At 55.8% G+C, this 18,951-nt stretch overlaps 1 protein-coding gene across 2 annotated transcripts; it reads left to right on the top strand.

Moving 5' to 3' along the window:
- Positions 1 to 830: 830 nt before the first annotated feature.
- LOC120760315 (ribosyldihydronicotinamide dehydrogenase [quinone]-like) lies at positions 831 to 8,720 on the top strand. Of its 2 annotated transcripts, XM_040080384.2 has the most exons (6): positions 835 to 1,107; positions 2,206 to 2,370; positions 3,242 to 3,372; positions 4,668 to 4,781; positions 5,161 to 5,262; positions 6,410 to 8,720. In XM_040080384.2, exons 1-6 carry the CDS (start codon positions 1,101 to 1,103, stop codon positions 6,581 to 6,583), a joined length of 693 nt encoding a protein of 230 aa, XP_039936318.1. In that variant the 5' UTR covers positions 835 to 1,100; the 3' UTR covers positions 6,584 to 8,720. The 2 variants fall into 2 exon arrangements, with proteins under 2 accessions (XP_058276616.1, XP_039936318.1); XM_058420633.1 differs by lacking the exon at positions 4,668 to 4,781 and having other exon boundaries at positions 831 to 1,107.
- The last annotated feature ends 10,231 nt before the right edge of the window (positions 8,721 to 18,951 follow it).

The following is an 18,951-nucleotide window of genomic DNA, read 5'->3' on the forward strand; positions in this document are numbered from 1 at the left end:
TGTGATCAGCCCTTGAATTGGGAGCTGTCAGAACATTAAACTTCTGTCTCAATACCAGCTGATCCAGAATGGGTGAAAAACAGGAATGTGCTGATCCTGCATAAGTTCCACTAGTTCCACTGGCAACTTGCCCCCCCTCCCCCTCCCCGCCCCCCCCCCCAAAAAAGGGTTTTGGAATGAAGGTGTTTATTCAGCTTGTCCAAGACTGGGCAGTTTTCATACTCAGAGAGATAACTTCATCTTGAAAGTGATCACCAAGGCTGTCCTATCTCTCCAAACCCACAGCCACCCACATCCCACCTGTCTTTCCCGTGAGACACCCTTCAGAAAGCTGGAAGGGAGGAGCTCCTGCCCCCGGCAGATGCACGGGCGGGCCAGCACAAGGCACAAAGCAGACAGTGCCATCCATCCCTGGAAGAGCAGATGAGGGTAGATGGATGGTTTAGGAGCTCACATACTGCGTTGGGAAAAATGAAGAACGAGCTATGAACTTGGAGAAGAGCAGAGACCCAGAATAAAAACATATCCAGAGATGATGTAGGTGTTACATGCTGTCGCAGCGGCGGGCGCGTCCCCGGCCGAGCGCGGCCTGGAGCGGAGCCGGAGCCGCGGGCGGCGCCGATCCCGATCCCGCCCCGCGCCGGCGCTGGCGCTGCCCCAGGACCCGGGCCGGGCAGCGGGGCCGCCGGGAAGGACGCTCCCAGCCCCGCCGCAGAGGTGCTCCGGGCCCCGAGGAGCAGGTAAGGGCAGCCCGGCTGGCGCTGGGGCCGGGGCGCCGGGGCTGCTCCGAAGCCGCTTTCCAGAGGGCGGCGCGGGACCGGGAGCGGCGCGATGCACACGGCGCAGCCCCGGGCCCAGGCGGCCGTGCCGCGGCCGGAGGAGAATTCCTGCTCCAGGGCCCCGGCTGAGAGCCGAGGGCTTCCCTCCTGCTCCGGCGGGAGGCGCTTGGCCAGTGCCCGTACCCGCACCACGGCACATTTCCCACTGAAACGGCGATTCTCCCCGCACCTGTTCTGATGTTTCTCACCAGCACATCTCTCACTTGAGTTCTCAGGCAGTACCAGATTATCAAGAGAGAAGTTCCCCAGCGCTCCCCAGCAATGGCAGGTAAGAGCAAATGCGGGTGAAAATGCTGCTCGCTCCGAGGTGGGCGCTGGGCACCTCAGGGACGGGGCTTCTCAGCCGTGTAGAGTTGGGACACTGAGGTCTTACTTTTCCAAACGACTGAAATTACCTCAGTAAATGATGCCTTGGAAAACTCCAGTCTCTCCAGACCCTGTGCCCAAATGCCCCCAGCTCCACCAAAATGGAAACAAACCATCCTTTTTTGCAAAATTAAACTGAGCACCTTGGGGAGCTTGTCCATCTCCAGGCACTCCTTAGAGGTCCCCGTTTGCTGGGAGGTGGCAGGAACAGCAAAGAGGCAACTGCTCCTTATATTCCATGATAACACGTATACAGGAGTTTAGAAAGTTTGTAAACATGTTGGATTTATGACAGCATTTGACCTACAAGTTTTAACAGTCTTGGGTTTTTTTGCATAGCTCTTGTTTCATAGACACTATGTGCACCCTGGTGAAATAATTATCCCTTATCATTTAGGTTAAAAATGAGCTGATGTTTCATCAAATATTCAGCTCAGCTTCTGCTAGTTCTCCCTGACACCATAAACTTGCCTGTCACTCCACAGTTGTTGCTCTGAGGTGAAGCTGTGTCGCAGAGAAACTGACCTCAGGAGTTGCCAGAATTTTTGTCTTGGCAGTCAGGAACTAGGAGCTACATGTTTTGCAGACTCTGTAATTTTCAATAATCCCGATAAATTTTGCTCTCTAATTATTTCTAAACACCAGCAACAAAATATTTCCTCTTTTCTTATTGACTCAAGAGAAGGGACAGTGTTTTGCTGATGTCGGGCAGTGTGACCAGCTATGGAACACCCTCTCTGTCCACTGAGTTCCACCTAGGAAAGCCCAGTGTAGCACAGAATTGCTGGGCAGGGCACATGCAGCCATCAGTGCCTCAGGAGTCACTCACTGCTGCAGAGCAGGAGTCAAGTGCTGCCACTGCCACTCTGCTTTCGCTGGTTTTGTGCCCTTGGGAAAAGACTACTACAGAAGAGCGAGGAACAAGCCCCGAGCTCTACAAACTCTCCTGCATCTGCCTCCTAGATTCCAAATGGTCTCCTGGTTTTCCTTCTGCCTCCAGGGAAAAAGGTCCTGATAGTCTATGCACATCAAGAGCCCAAGTCCTTCAATGGATCTTTGTTGAAGATTGCTGTGGAAGAACTGACCAAGCAGGGCTGCAGTGTCACCGTGTCGGATCTGTACGCCATGCAGTTTGAGCCCAGAGCAACAAGAAATGACATTGTTGGTGAGACCAGCCAAAAGATAGCTTTTTCAGAAACCAGGGACTTGTAATCCCCCTATCAGGTATCAGAAAGCTGAAAAAAGTCTCCTTGAAATCTTCCCCATGCTGAACAACCCCAACTCTCAGTCTGGTTTGATGGGAGAGGTGCTCCAGCCCTCAGATCATCAAGAGATTAATAAGAAACTTATTTCATTAATAAGAAGCTTTTTCATGACCAGACATCTGCATTTCTAAAAGTCCACTCCTGAGCATGAACTTTGTATCACAGTGAGATTACTGACAGGAAAATCACATTAGCATGTGTCCATAATCACTCTCCAAAGTCCATTTCTCCTTGGGGAGGAAATGCATTCAGATACCATTCTGGGACTTGCTGTAGTTCAGTTCATGAGGCTACAACTGCCCCTGTCCTCTGCTAGAGACTGATGATCTGCTAGTGGAATCGGGAGAGCTGGCCAACACTGCTTCCCCACCCCTTGGTCAGTTTCCCAGTTCCTGAGGCTGGAAAGCAGTTCCATGGTGCTTGCAAGAGCATGATGGCCTCAGTAAACCCTAAGGCAGAGGCAGAACAATTAACAACATTCTGGTAAATCTTCCACCTGCATACCCAGAGTCCTGAGGCAAGCTTAGGTCCTCATATTGCACTTCCTGCTTGCTACAGCAAGGTGGAGGTTTAGAACTCTGTGATTCTGCTTTCTCCATTTTAAAATCAAGTCACTGTCAGCTGTGATGATGCTGAATATCCAACAAAGACAAGAAAGTAGGAAAAATGGAAAGCAGTATCTCAGTTTAGAACTGTAAATGGCAAGCTGCATTCAACCCTTATCTGGCACTAGGATAGGGGCAAGGAATGACTGCTCACTTCTACCCACAGGTCACCTGCACAACTCAGAAGCGTTCAATTATGCTGTGGAAACCTGGGAAGCCTTCAAGAGAGGAGGTTTGTCCAAAGACCTGGTTGAAGAGCAGAAGAAGGTGCAAGAAGCAGACTTGCTGATTTTTCAGGTCATTATTTTGAACAGAATTCAGTTGTGATGCTCACTTAGATGCCCTAGGTAATGGTGCAGTAAAAACTACAGATCAGTAGTACAATTGCCAGGGTCATTATTACAGCCAACCCAGTAACTGAGTAGCACAAAGACGCAGGTGGAAACAGCAACCCCAGGAGCTCCCCAACACTGGGCCAAACCTCCTGATGGATGCACAAAGACATATGTGACCATGGATGTCAGGCAGGTTGGCAGAAAGCAGAGCAGGGATTGTTTTCTGGGCAAGGAGCTGGGGGCAGCCAGCAAAGTCAGGGAATTGGGCTTTCCCAAGTAGACTGTTGTCATTTGTTGCTGAGTTGCAGAAGCAGTACTGGCAATTGCTAATGGATTTTTACAGCCCATTACAGTCTATTCTCCACTATGTCTATTCTCTGTCCCCTGTGTCTACAAATCCCAATGAACTGTGATGGGAAATAGTAGCCTTACATTTCTTTGTGTCCCTGTTGTTCTTATATATCTCTATACATATTCGTCTGTCCAAAGTTAGATTAAATTTAGGATGGGCCCATATATCAATTACACATTTCACTGTAAGTCATCATTGTTTTCATAGTATCACTTCCCAGAAAAGAACAGTAAGACATGCCCTGAAGGAAGTGGTTGCCTTCTGCTTTCCATCTGTAGAGTGCTATGAAGAGTTGAGTGTCTTCTGGTGCTGGAAAAAAGAAAATTAAAAAACCTCTAAAGGACATCATCAAGGAATTCAAAATTTGTTACAGACTAAATCCCCCACTTGTAGTGAGTGTGGTGGTTTCCCAGTTTCCACTTTGTTTTCACCTTGCAGGCTTGATGGCAGGATGTCATCAGGTTTTGAAATTACGTCTCCTAGGATCCTGTGGCATTTGTCAGCAGACTGTCAGATCAGAACTGATCACCAGATGTCATTCCTGCTAATAAGATATTAGTCTCTTTTGCAATTCAGCCATAGGAGAAATGATTCTGTACAGTCTTAAATCTGAATTAAATGGCACCCTCCTACTTCATCCTATTCCACCTTTAACCTGGATGGAAGCCCTCAGTGCAGCATGGTGTTGATGTGTTGTAGATGCTCAGCTCTGGCCCTGAGGTTACCTCAAACAGGGAGCACTTCAGTTCCTTTTGCCAGGCATAGTTACTGCCTCTCCTGACAGAGAGCTGGAAGAGGGCAAGTACAGGATCTGGGCGGGTTCAGAGGACAGGATTGTCCCATAGACCAGGCCGAAGGGTGGCCCAGACTCTCTGTGCTGACTAGGTAATTTTCTCTTTGCCTAGTTTCCCTTGTTTTGGTTCAACATGCCTGCGATCCTGAAGGGCTGGATGGACAGAGTCTTGGTTCAGGGCTTTGCTTACGATTTGTCAAAGGCTTATGATGCTGGTTTGCTGCAGGTATGTTTTTGGAATTGTTTTATTAAGGTCAAGGCTTGCACCTTGTTCTGTGGGGCCTTGTTCATTCTTTTCCATTGTAGTTGTTTAAAGCTCCCACTTTACACTACGTTGAAATAGTGTATCGGCCCTGCTTCATACAAGACACATAATTCCTTTTCTTTAACCTTCCCTTCTCTTCCCGAAGACACATAGTCCACTGTCTAATTGTATGACATCAATCTTTGCCGCAGAACTGCCGCTTCATGTAAGGTCTGGGAAAGAAGAGGTCACTCTCTTCCCTAGAAATCCATGGTGTCCAGGTTTCCCTGAATATCTCTTGAACTGTTCAGGCACTCTTCTTTAAATATGTCTTAATCAACCACCACTTTCCTAATTCTAGGATAAATTATCCTTGTTTTCTTTCACCACGGGCGGGAGCCAAGAGATGTATTCAAAAGAAGGTATCGGTGGTGATATTCGCTATGTCCTGTGGCCCATGCAGGTATAATATATGAACATTTGGTTGTTGTTTGCATAATTTTATATTATTCCACTTATTTTTAACAATTGTTTTATTGATTTTTTAATATGAAATATAATAAAAATAATCAAGTTGTCAGTTGAAAGGATTGGCAAGTTGTAAACTGTTACCTAAAGTCCTGGGACTACTTTAAAAGTCCATTGACTTTTGAAGTTGTTTTGTTCCCTTTCCTCCAAATCAGAATGTAGAGAAAACTTAACACTGTCAGTCTTATCAGTTTCCCTGCTGTTACAGGATTTCCTTTAGCTCAGCCATGCAGGATTTCTGTTCCCCATAGTTTCCTAGTTCATGTAGGATGCAGGGCGGGAGGGGAGCCACACATTACCCTGGCAGTAACTATCAACACACAACAACTAGCATTTGTCTTCTAATTGCTACTGTTTTGTGAGAAGTACCCAGCATGATTTGGGAAATACAAGTGGTAAGACAAGCTTTGCCAGCTTCTTCCTGATACAATAGAACAGATGAGCTAAAATTCCACAGTCTCCTCCGCACGCAGTTACCAACTGCCTGCTCCTGTGGAGCTGTCCAACTGCAGAGCTCGCAGATCAACATGCCAAAAACATGAAACACAACTCTGAATTCAGAAACACACAGAGGGAAAATGCAAGCTGAGCTGATTCCACAGGCACTAGCCTTCCTACAGTAACATTTGGCTAAGCCAGAGGCAAAAGGTGAAAAAAAAAAACATCTGTAGGTGTGGAACACTGCATTTAGAGACCAATCTGAGCAGTTTCAAACTGGGCAATGAACTTTTGGCCACCTGTGATCCTTGCAAACTGAACAGTGAACAGCTGCCAAAGAGGACAGTTCTGTGGGATTAACAGCAGTTAAAAATAAATTCCACAGAGCAGAATAAATGAAGTTGCCCTTATATTTCAGTATCATGTATGCCATTCTGCTGAATGCCTTCAATAGTGACTGCCTGGATAGGTAGTGAACTTCTGCAATTTATTTTCCTTCTCCAGACAAATGCACAGATTTGGAGAACCTGACTGATATTGGGTCACAGAAACAGAACAGATTTGAATCTTCCATGTTCCTCAAATGAAAGTAAAAGAGTAAATACTTCCTGAGGCATTTCTTTCTTTCTTTGTTTTGCATCCAGCATGGAATCATGCACTTCTGTGGTGTCAAAGTCCTTGAACCTCACATCTGTTATGCTCCAGAGAATGTCTCTGAGGACAAGAGGAAGGAGATGCTGACTGCCTGGACCCAGCGTCTGAAGACTCTTTGGAAGGAAGAGCCCATAGACTGCTCCCCTGAGTGGTATTTCAAGTAGTGTTCAGGTGCAAGACTACAGAGAGAAGATTTTTTTTTCTCTCCATTCTTTTTAATGTTCTGTCTAAAATACCTGGACACTAATCTCCTAATTCAAAACTATTTTAAGAATCTTGAATACTACATCTAGCAGTTCAACTGACAACACAGCATTTATTTTCACTGATTCCTGAGGGATTCCCTTCAAGGATGGGTGCAAAACCCTTTGTGTTGTTCTCCTTGCTCACATAAACAGGGTCATCCTGCCTCCTTGTGGTTGATAACACATGTGATGTTTCATGGCAAATTATACCATTGCTGCTTGTCCAACAGCAAATGGCCAAGTTTATTTTGACACTCTTTTTTACAAGTTGTCACTTTTTTTCCTTTACCAGGGAATAGGTTGCCCATGCTCAACCTATAAAACCCAAGACTAATTGTGAAAGTGCTACACTTGTGCCTTGGAGCAACAAAAACCAATCATTGGTAGTGTTGCAAAAGGTTGTACAGTTGCAAAGTGTCTTAAACAGCTGAAAAACCTTGTGGGCAGCCCTAGGCTTCTCCAGACATCTATAAAGCAATATTAAAGCTATGACAGATACCAGAAAAGGGGAAAAATGCAAATGTAGTGGCATGTGCATGAATTGCCTTCCTTTGTAGACTACAGATTCCATTTGTAAAGTATGCATCTTCCCATAATCAAAGTAGAGAGAAAAAGGAATCCTGTCTGTTGCCTGACCCCTCACAACAGTCAGTGTTGGTGTTTGGGTCTGGAGGGTGTTTGCTTCCTCTCCAGCATCAGCATTAATGGGCTTCCTTGGAGATCTCCAGCACCAGCAGCTGATGAGGCAGAGCACTAACCTAAAAACCTGGAGGTGCACTGTCTGTCTGTGGATCAGGATCTATGGGACAAATGTATTGTCTGGCTCTTAATAGCCATGATTTTTATCTGGAACTGTAGCAGGATTATTTTTGTGCTTTAGAGTTGTTAACCCTGTTTGTGCATATTGCAAGGGGTGGGTTTCTTACTTAGAGAAATATCTTGCATTGACCAGCTCACCTAACTGCTGCCTTTGCACTTTGATATTAAAAGAATGTGGCCTCAGTAAGAACCCGTCTCCTGAGTCACTGTCAAATGACACCTAGGCCTCTGTGCATCTGCCATACCTGCTTTGTGGCAGTCTTGTCACACCCCAGCCTCACAGTTGTAAGCTGACATCTCAGACTGGGAAATGCCACCACAGGGAAAGGGTCATGTGTTCCTGTTTGCTCCCATATAAAGTGAAGGGGCACACCCAGCAGAGACATTTCCCAGGAAGCAGAGCTGCCCCAAGCTGTCACAAATGTCTTCTGTGGGGCATGTGAGCCCAAGTCTTTAGCTTGTAGAGGCAGGAAATTTGCTTTGGCTCAACAGCCCTGTTATAGGAAAAGGAAAGTGAAAGGGAATAAAGAAGAAAGTGTTATGCATCTAAGTTTGGGGAAAGGGGAAAGCAGATTCATGCCTAAAAGTCTTGAGGAGAACAACTTAAAGTTGCCAAGAGAAATTTGAGGACTAATTTTAAAATTGCATAGAAAAGAAATCATCCTTCTAATCACTGTGTTCGGTGAAAGAAGGAAGTTGAGGTGAAAGCAGAAGTTGCAACTGTCAAAGCAGTGTTAGTGTTTTGGATCAATTGCAGAGCTTAACTATTAACTATTAGGTTAACTATTAGATGAAGAATGCCAGACTCACCTGAATGTTCAGGGTACTGTACTTGGCACTATCTGGCAGACATATGCCAGCTCCCATACATATGGTAGCATTAAGTTTTAATAATATGGCTGAGATTTTTAGTGCAAAGTATGTGAATTATTGAGATTAATGCAAGTTCAGCTAAAGGTAAAAGAAAAATAATAGGTTTATTAAATTCTCATTAGTGCTAAAATTGAAGACTTCTGCTCAGATAAATTCATTATTGGGGAAAAGCACTAAAAATGTACCAATCTTTCTGTCCATTTCAAGATAACTTTTCCTTCTTCACAATCAGAATTAGGACACTTCTCTGTAAATTCAGATTGCATTTCTGGATCTGTTTATTTTCCCTATTCATTTAATGAAGGAATGTCATAACTGGCAACACCAACCTCTAAGCACATACAAATAAATGACCATTTCATTCTTTGCCTAGTGCTTTTTTTGGCAAATCACCACCGAATGAGACTGACACCTTTTTAACCAAGCAATTCTTATCAATTCAGATGTCTCTCTTCCTGACTTTAGACCACACCTTTGGCCCTGTACACAATGCAAAGCTAAACAACGGAAGTACCAAAACAGACAAGCCAACTGACCAAAGAAAGAAAAAACCAAAACCCTCAGAAGTCAAATGTTATCAAAAGCTCCCTGTAATGTTTGGGATTTCAGGAGAAGACCAAAACTGCACAATTGGCCTCCCAGAGATACCACATCTGTATTTGCATTTGCTTTATTTAGCTGACAAATATCCTGAAAATATACTTCCCTCTAGCCATCCCCTGGTTCTCACTAGCTCAGTTATTCAGGGGTTTTAAGGAAATCTATTTCATAGAGACAGAATAAAGATTTCAGAAGAGTGGATCTCACACCCAGCTTCTGTCCAAGCTTTATTCTCAATGTGATGTTCCAGGAGCCCGAGAAGAGAGAGAGCAACCAGGAAGAGATAGGGGGTTATCTAGTTTCGGGCCAAGGAAAGATATTGGCCCTGAGCCAACAGGGTCAGGAGTAGGTATGATAGGGAAGAAGGGTTAAACTACATAGCAGAGGCTTCAGGGGGATTCTGAGGGGGGAAATCATTCCTCAGAGGAACACAACAATATCCCAGACTCTCTGCAGATTCAATAACACCCTCCTTAAGATATCTCACAGTGTGGATGGACACAAAATTGCTGCATTCAAACCACAGTGAGCACAGTGTGGCAATTCAGCATTTGGTCCTGAGTCTCCCCTTTACAGAAGGTGTGATCAGCCCTTGAATTGGGAGCTGTCAGAACATGAAATTCCTGTTTTGTCTCAATACCAGCTGATCCAGAATGGGTGGAAAACAGGAATGTGCTGGTCCTGCGTAAGTTCCACTAGTTCCACTGGCAACTTTCTTTTCCTTTTTTTTTCTCAAAATCTTTAAAAGGAGCTGTTTATTCAGTTTGTCCAAGACTGGGCAGTTTTCATACTCAGAGAGATAACTTCATCTTGAAAGTGATCACCAAGGCTGTCCTATCTCTCCAAACCCACAGCCACCCACATCCCACCTGTCTTTCCCGTGAGACACCCTTCAGAAAGCTGGAAGGGAGGAGCTCCTGCCCCCGGCAGATGCACGGGTGGGCCAGCACACGGCACAAAGAAGACTGCCATCCCTGGAGGAGCAGATAGGGGTAGATGCATGGCTTGTGAGTTCCCATATGGCATTGCTGACCATCAAAGGGAGAAATGAAAAACAATTTGCCCTGCCACCTTGACCTGCCACTGCTCATGTATTATTGCCAAGTTAAAGCCCCACAGGGAATGCAACAGTTCCCCAGAAGGGAGAAAGATCACAGTAAGGACGTTAGACACTCATCATCATCATGCTTTTCAAAGAAGAATGGCAAAGGCCCTTAGGGAAAGAAGGTATATTAACTACACACCTGACATCCAGAGGAGGCTGAATTAGGTGGCTTACAGCGATCCTTTTGGGTATGTATTCTTCAGGACTGTTATCTGTGACAATGCCTTTGTTGACAAACAGAAACTCCTGCATCGGCCCTTCCTGAACAAAAAGATACCCACATATCCAGCGCCAAATCTTCTAGAGAAAAAGGCATTTCCAACATGCCTCGAACTGCCAAGATGCTCTCAGTATCGATAACGTCGCCAGGTTTTGAGGATTCACAGTACCCAGAGAGCTCAGGCAGCGACAGAGCCCACACTGCTGCACTGCACTGACGGGAGTACCCCGAGAGCTGAAGCAGCGATGGAGCCGACACCGCGGAATCAATCGGGATGACCTGGGAGCTGAGGAAGCCGTACAGATCGAGGTGCACCCCGGGAGCAGAGACACCGACGGAGCTACAGTGCGGCACTGATCCCAGTGCCCTGGGACCTGAGGCTGCGACGGAGCCCTACATTAGGTACCGATCAGGGTGCCCCGGGAGCTTAGGTGGTGATGGAGCCCCGCGTTTGGCACCGATCCTGGTGCCCTGGGAGGTGAGGCAACGACGGAGCCCCTCTTGTGGCACCGATCGTTCTGCCCCCTACGCTGAGGCAGCGATGGGAGTGCCCAGAGAGCACAGCACTGACGGAGCCGACACTGCAGTACCGATCGGGGTGCCTCGGGAGCTGGGAGAGAGACGAAGCCCTCCTGCGAAACAGACGGGCGAGCCCCGGGAGCTGAGAAAACGATTGAGCCGCGTATTCGGCACCCATCCGGATGCCCCAGGAGATGAGGCAGAGACTGAGCCCCCCCGAGAAATACAGATCGGGGTGCCCCGGGAGATGAGGAACCCACGCACCGGCGCAGCAGCACAGATCGGGGCGCCGCGGGAGCTGGGACATCGACGGAGTCGCCCTGAGGCACCGATTGGAGTGCCCCGGGAGCTGAGGTGGTGACGGAGCCCCCCGAGAAATACAGATCGTGGTGCCCCGGACCCTGAGGCAGCGATGGAGCCCCACTGAGGCACCGATGGGAGTGCCCCGGGAGCAGTGGTACGGACGCACCCCGCTTTAGGCACTGATGGGCGTGCCACGGGAGCTGGGGCACCTATGGATCCCACCGTGCGACACCGATCAGGGTGCCCCGGGAGCTGAGGCACCCACGCAGCCCTCCAACCCCCCCAGCTCCCGACCCCCTCCCCGTGCGGCATCCATCATTCTTCCCCGGGGAGCTCAGGTGGTGACGGAGCCCCCCGAGAAATACAGATCGTGGTGCCCCGGACCCTGAGGCACCGATGGAGCCCCACTGAAGCACCGATGGGAGAGTTCTGGGGGAACATGCACCGACTGAGCCCCCTGCGGCACTGATCGTTCTGCCTCTGGAACGGAGGCAGCGATGAAGCCCCTCGTGCGGGAAAGATCGGGGTCGCCCGGGAGACGAGGCACCCACGCAGCCCCACATTAGGCACCGACGGAAGTTCCCCGGGAGCACAGGCACAGACTCAGCGCCACCTCCCGCGGCACCGATGGGAATGCCCCGGGAGCTGAGGAAGCAACGGAGCACCCACCCCCCCTCCTCCCCCCCCTGCGGCACAGATGGGAGTGTTCCGGGAGCTAAGGAAGCAAGGAGCACACCTCCCCCCCCCGCCCCCGACCTCCCGCGGCACCGATCGGGGTGCCCCCGGGAGCTTATGAAATGATGGAGCTCCCCCTACCCTCTCCCCCTCGCCCCCATGCGGCACCGACCGCTCTGCCTCGTTCCCCGAGGCAGCGATGGAGCCCCACTGAGGCACCGATCGGGGTGCCCCGGGAGAGGGGCCACCGAGGGGGGACCCCGTGTGGCACCGATCGTTCTGCCCCGGGAGCAGAGACAGCGACTCAGCCTCTCTGCGGCACCGATTGGAGTGCCCTGGGAGCTGAGGCACTGACGGAACCCCTCGAGCGATACAGATCGAGGCGCACTGGACCCTGAGGCAGCGATGGAGCCCCGCATTAGGCACCAATTGGGGTGCCTCGGGAGCTTAGGCAGTGATTGAGCCCCCCCCCTACGGCACCGATGGGAGTACCCCGGGAGATGAGGCAGCCAGGGAGCCCCCCACCCCCACGCCCCCGGCCGTGCGGCACCGATCGTTCTGCCCCGTGAATGGAGGTGGAGATGGAGCCTCTCGTGCGGGACTGATCGGAGGGGCCCGGGAGCTGAGGTGGTGATAGAGCCCCGCGTTCGGTACCGATTGGAATGCCCGGAGAGCACAGCACTGACGGAGCGGCCATGAGGCACCGATCGGGGTGGCCCGGGAGCTTATGCAATGATGGAGCCCCGGCTGCGGCACCGATCGTTCTGCCTCGGACACTGAGAAAGCGATGCATCCCCGCGTTCGTCACCGAGGGGAGTGCCCAGAGAGCACAGCACTGACGGAGCCGCCATGAGGCACCGATTGGAGTGCTCTGAGAGCTGACGCACCAACGCAGCCCCACCTCCTGCGGCATCGATCGGGGTGCCCCGGCAGATGAGGCACCCAGGCAGTCCCCCTACCCCCCCTCACCCCCCACCCCGTGCGGCACCGACCGCTCTGCCTCGTTCCCCGAGGCAGCGATGGAGCCCCACTGGGGCACCGATCAGGGTGCCCCGGGAGCTGAGGCACCCACGCAGCCCTCCAACCCCCCCAGCTCCCGACCCCCTCCCCGTGCGGCATCCATCATTCTTCCCCGGGGAGCTCAGGTGGTGACGGAGCCCCCCGAGAAATACAGATCGGGGCGTCCCGGACCCTGAGGCACCGATGGAGCCCCACTGAAGCACCGATGGGAGAGTTCTGCGGGAACATGCACCGACTGAGCCCCCTGCGGCACTGATCGTTCTGCCCCTGGAACGGAGGGAGCGATGAAGCCCCTCGTGCGGGGCAGATCGGGGTCGCCCGGGAGACGAGGCACCCACGCAGCCCCACATTAGGCACCGATGGGAGTGCCCCGGGAGCACAGGCACAGACACAGCCCCACCTCCCGCGGCACCGATCGGGGTGCTCCGGGAGCTCACGAAGTGATGGAGCCCTCCTACCCTTCCCCCCCGCCCCCATGCGGCACAGACCGTTCTGCCTCGTTCCCCGAGGCAGCGATGGAGCCCCACTGAGGCACAGACCGGAGTGCCCTGGGAGCTGGGGCAGCGATGGACCCCCCCGTGCGGCACGGATCGTTCTGCCCCGGGAGCTGAGCCACCGATGGAGCCCCACCTGCAGCACAGATCGGAGTGCCTGGGGAGCTGAGGCACCCACACAGTCCCCTACCCTCCTTCCCACCTCCCACCCCGGCTTCGATCGGGGTGCCCCGGGAGCTGGGGCAGCGATGGATCCAGTCGTGCGACACAGATCGGGGTGTCCCGGGAACGGAGGCACCGAGGGGGAACCCCGAGTCCAGCACCGAGCGGGGTGCCCCGGGAGCTGAGGCCAGCCACGCAGCCCCCCTACTCCCCCACCCTGCCCCCCGCCCCCCCCTTGAGGCAACCGATCGTTCTGCCTCAGGAACGGAGGTGGAGGTGGAGCCCCTCGTGCGGGACTGATCGGGGAGCCCCGGGAGCTTAGGCACCCATGCAGTCCCCCCTGCGACACCGACTGGGGTGCCCCGGGAGATGAGGTATCCGCGCAGCCCTCCTAACGCTCTCCCCACCCAGTGCGGCACCGACAGTCCTGCCTCGTTGCCCGAGGCAGCGATATAGTCCCACTGAGGCACCGATCGGGGTGCCTCGGGAGCTGGGACGGGGACGGAGCCGTCGTGAGACACCGATGGGAGTGCTCCGGGAGCTGAGGAAGCAATGCAGCCCCGCATTAGGCACCGATGAGAGTGCCCCGGGAGCACAGGCACAGACACAGCCCCACCTCCCGCGGCACCGATCGGGGTGCTCCGGGAGCTCACGAAGTGATGGAGCCCTCCTACCCTTCCCCCCCGCCCCCATGCGGCACAGACCGTTCTGCCTCGTTCCCCGAGGCAGCGATGGAGCCCCACTGAGGCACAGACCGGAGTGCCCTGGGAGCTGGGGCAGCGATGGACCCCCCCGTGCGGCACGGATCGTTCTGCCCCGGGAGCTGAGCCACCGATGGAGCCCCACCTGCAGCACAGATCGGAGTGCCTGGGGAGCTGAGGCACCCACACAGTCCCCTACCCTCCTTCCCACCCCCCACCCCGGCTCCGATCGGGGTGCCCCGGGAGATGAGGCACCGACGGAGCCCCACATTAGGCACCGATGAGAATGCCCCGGGAGCACAGGCACCGACACAACCCCCGCTTTCGGCTCCGATCGGGGTGCCCCGGGAGCTGGGGCAGCGATGGATCCAGTCGTGCGACACAGATCGGGGTGTCCCGGGAACGGAGGCACCGAGGGGGAACCCCGAGTCCAGCACCGAGCGGGGTGCCCCGGGAGCTGAGGCAGCCACGCAGCCCCCCTACTCCCCCACCCTGCCCCCCGCCCCCCCCTTGAGGCACCGATCGTTCTGCCTCAGGAACGGAGGTGGAGGTGGAGCCCCTCGTGCGGGACTGATCGGGGAGCCCCGGGAGCTTAGGCACCCATGCAGTCCCCCCTGCGACACCGACTGGGGTGCCCCGGGAGATGAGGTATCCGCGCAGCCCTCCTAACGCTCTCCCCACCCAGTGCGGCACCGACAGTCCTGCCTCGTTGCCCGAGGCAGCGATATAGTCCCACTGAGGCACCGATCGGGGTGCCTCGGGAGCTGGGACGGGGACGGAGCCGTCGTGAGACACCGATGGGAGTACTCCGGGAGCTGGGGCAGCGACGGAGACCCCCGAGCGGCACCGATCGCTCTGCCTCGGACCCTGAGGCACCCACGCAGCCCCACTTCCTGCGGCATCGGTCGGGGGGCTCCGAGAGCTGAGGCACCCACGCAGTCCCCTTAACCCCCCACCCCGTGCGGCACCGACCGTTCTGCCTCGTTCCCCGAGGCAGCGATGGAGCCCCACTGAGGCACCGATGGGAGTGCCCCGGGAGCAGTGGTACGGACGCACCCCGCTTTAGGCACTGATGGGAGTGCCACGGGAGCGGGGCACCTATGGATCCCACCGTGCGACACCGATCAGGGTGCCCCGGGAGCTGAGGCACCCACGCAGCCCTCCAACCCCCCCAGCTCCCGACCCCCTCCCCGTGCGGCATCCATCATTCTTCCCCGGGGAGCTCAGGTGGTGACGGAGCCCCCCGAGAAATACAGATCGGGGCGTCCCGGACCCTGAGGCACCGATGGAGCCCCACTGAAGCACCGATGGGAGAGTTCTGGGGGAATATGCACCGACTGAGCCCCCTGCGGCACTGATCGTTCTGCCTCTGGAACGGAGGCAGCGATGGAGCCCCTCGTGCGGGAAAGATCGGGGTCGCCCGGGAGACGAGGCACCCACGCAGCCCCACATTAGGCACCGACGGGAGTTCCCCGGGAGCACAGGCACAGACACAGCGCCGCCTCCCGCGGCACCGATGGGAATGCCCCGGGAGCTGAGGAAGCAACGGAGCACCCACCCCCCCTCCTCCCCCCCTGCGGCACAGATGGGAGTGTTCCGGGAGCTAAGGAAGCAAGGAGCACACCTCCCCCCCCCCGCCCCGACCTCCCGCGGCACCGATCGGGGTGCCCCGGGAGCTTATGAAATGATGGAGCTCCCCCTACCCTCTCCCCCTCGCCCCCATGCGGCACCGACCGCTCTGCCTCGTTCCCCGAGGCAGCGATGGAGCCCCACTGAGGCACCGATCGGGGTGCCCCGGGAGAGGGGCCACCGAGGGGGGACCCCGTGTGGCACCGATCGTTCTGCCCCGGGAGTAGAGACAGCGACTCAGCCTCTCTGCGGCACCGATTGGAGTGCCCTGGGAGCTGAGGCACTGACGGAACCCCTCGAGCGATACAGATCGAGGCGCACTGGACCCTGAGGCAGCGATGGAGCCCCGCATTAGGCACCAATTGGGGTGCCTCGGGAGCTTAGGCAGTGATTGAGCCCCCCCCCCTACGGCACCGATGGGAGTACCCCCGGGAGATGAGGCAGCCAGGGAGCCCCCCCACCCCCACGCCCCCGGCCGTGCGGCACCGATCGTTCTGCCCCGTGAATGGAGGTGGAGATGGAGCCTCTCGTGCGGGACTGATCGGAGGGGCCCGGGAGCTGAGGTGGTGATAGAGCCCCGCGTTCGGTACCGATTGGAATGCCCGGAGAGCACAGCACTGACGGAGCGGCCATGAGGCACCGATCGGGGTGGCCCGGGAGCTTATGCAATGATGGAGCCCCGGCTGCGGCACCGATCGTTCTGCCTCGGACACTGAGAAAGCGATGCATCCCCGCGTTCGTCACCGAGGGGAGTGCCCAGAGAGCACAGCACTGACGGAGCCGCCATGAGGCACCGATTGGAGTGCTCTGAGAGCTGACGCACCAACGCAGCCCCACCTCCTGCGGCATCGATCGGGGTGCCCCGGCAGATGAGGCACCCAGGCAGTCCCCCTACCCCCCTCACCCTCCACCCCGTGCGGCACCGACCGCTCTGCCTCGTTCCCCGAGGCAGCGATGGAGCCCCACTGGGGCACCGATCAGGGTGCCCCGGGAGCTGAGGCACCCACGCAGCCCTCTAACCCCCCCAGCTCCCGACCCCCTCCCCGTGCGGCATCCATCATTCTTCCCCGGGGAGCTCAGGTGGTGACGGAGCCCCCCGAGAAATACAGATCGGGGCGTCCCGGACCCTGAGGCACCGATGGAGCCCCACTGAAGCACCGATGGGAGAGTTCTGGGGGAACATGCACCGACTGAGCCCCCTGCGGCACTGATCGTTCTGCCTCTGGAACGGAGGCACCCACGCAGCCCCACATTAGGCACCGATGGGAGTGCCCCGGGAGCTAAGGAAGCAACGGAGCACCACAACCCCCCCCCCCCCCACCCCCCCGCCCCGACCTCCCGCGGCACCGATCGGGGTGCCCCGGGAGCTTATGAAATGATGGAGCTCCCTTACCCCCTCCTCCCCCCTCCGCCGTGCGGCACCCATCGCTCTGCCCCGGGAACGGATGCGGCGATGGAGCTCCGCATTCGGCACCGAGGCGAGTGTCCGGAGAGCATAACATAGACAGAACCCTCCCTGCAGCACCGATCGCTCTGCCCCGGGAGCTGAGGCACCCACGCAGCCCCCATCCCCCCGTGCGGCACCGACCGTTCTGCCTCGTTCACCGAGGCAGCGATGGAGAACCACTGAGGCACTGATGGGAGTGCCCCGAGAGCAGTGGCACCGACGCAGCCTCCGTTTTCGGCACCGATCGGGGTGCCCCGGGAGCTGGGGCAGCTATGGAGCCCCCCGGCCGATACAGATTGGAGTGTCCCAGACCCTCAGGCAGTGATGGAGCCCCACGTCCTGCGGCACCGATCAGGGTGCCCTGGGAGCTGAGGAAGCAACTGACACCCCCACTGCGGCACAGATGGGAGTGTCCCGGGAGATGAGGCAGCAATGGAGCCCCTCGTGCAGGACAGATCGGGCTGCCCGGAGAGATGAGGCACACACGGAGCCCCGCATTAGGCACCGACGGGAGTGTCCAGGGAGCTAAGGAAGCAACAGAGCCCCCCCCTGCGGGACCGACCAGAGTGCCCCGGGAGCTGAGCCACAGATGCAGTCCCCCTACCACCCCCGCCCCCCACCCCGGTAGGCACCGACCGCTCTGCCTCGTTCCCCGAGGCAGCGATGGAGCCTCACTGAGGCACCGATGGGAGTGCCCTGGGAGCTGGGGCAGCGACGGAGCCTCCCAGTAGTCACCGATGAGAGTGCCCTGAGAGCACAGCACTGACGGAGCTCACACTGAGGCACCGATTGGGGTGCCCCGGGAGCTGAGGCACTCACGCAGCCCCCCCAACCCCCCCGCCCCCGCCCCCCCGTGCGACATCCATCGTTCTTCCTCGGGAGCTGAGGTAGTGACGGAACCCCCCGGGTGATCCCCCACCGGGGGGTGTGTGGGGGGGTCAGTTGCTTCCTCAGCTCCCAGGGCACCCCGATCAGTGCCGCAGGACGTGGGACTCCATCACTGTCTGAGTGTCTGGGACACTCAAGTCTGTATCGGCCGGGGGGCTCCATCGCTGCCCCAGCTCCCGGGGCACCGACCGTTCTGCCTCGTTCCCCCAGGCAGCGATGGAACCCCACTGAGGCACCGATGGGAGTGCCCCGGGAGCTGGGGCAGCGATGGATCCCCCTGTGCGGCACAGATGGAGTGCTCCGGGAGATGAGGCACCCACGCAGCCCCCCAATCCCCCCCGCCTCCCCGTGCGACATCCATCGTTCTCCCCGGGGTGCGGAGACACCGATTCAGCCCCCCTGCGGCACCGATGGTAGTGCCCCGAGAGCAGTGGCACCGACGCAGCCCTTGCTTTCGGCACCGATCGGGGTGCCCCGGGAGCTGGGGCAGCGTTGGAGCCCCTCTGCGGCACCGATTGGAATGCCCCGGGAGCTGAGACTGTGAGGGAGCCCCCCGGGCGAAACAGATCGGGGTGTTTCAGACCCTGAGGCAGCTATGGAGCCTCGCTTTAGGCACCGATGGGAGTGCCCCGGGAGAACAGGCACCGATGAAGCCCCCCCTGCGGGACCGATGGGGGTGCCCCGGGGGATGAGGCACCCATGGAGCCGGGCTGAGGCACCCATTGGAGTGCCCTGGACATTGTCGCAGCGATGGAACCCCGCATTAGCCACAGATCAGGGTGCACCCGGAGATGTGGAAGCAACGGAGCCCCCCCTGAGGCACCGATCTGGG

The sequence above is a fragment of the Hirundo rustica genome, chromosome 1 (genome assembly GCF_015227805.2).
Source record: "Hirundo rustica isolate bHirRus1 chromosome 1, bHirRus1.pri.v3, whole genome shotgun sequence".
NCBI lineage: Eukaryota > Metazoa > Chordata > Aves > Passeriformes > Hirundinidae > Hirundo > Hirundo rustica.

Excerpts from the sequence above, each read along its gene's own strand:
- LOC120760315 (XM_040080384.2), top strand. Across the intron at positions 3,373-4,667 it reads CAGACTTGCTGATTTTTCAG|TTTCCCTTGTTTTGGTTCAA; the intron begins GTCATTATTTTG and ends CTCTTTGCCTAG. Across the intron at positions 4,782-5,160 it reads ATGATGCTGGTTTGCTGCAG|GATAAATTATCCTTGTTTTC; the intron begins GTATGTTTTTGG and ends TCCTAATTCTAG.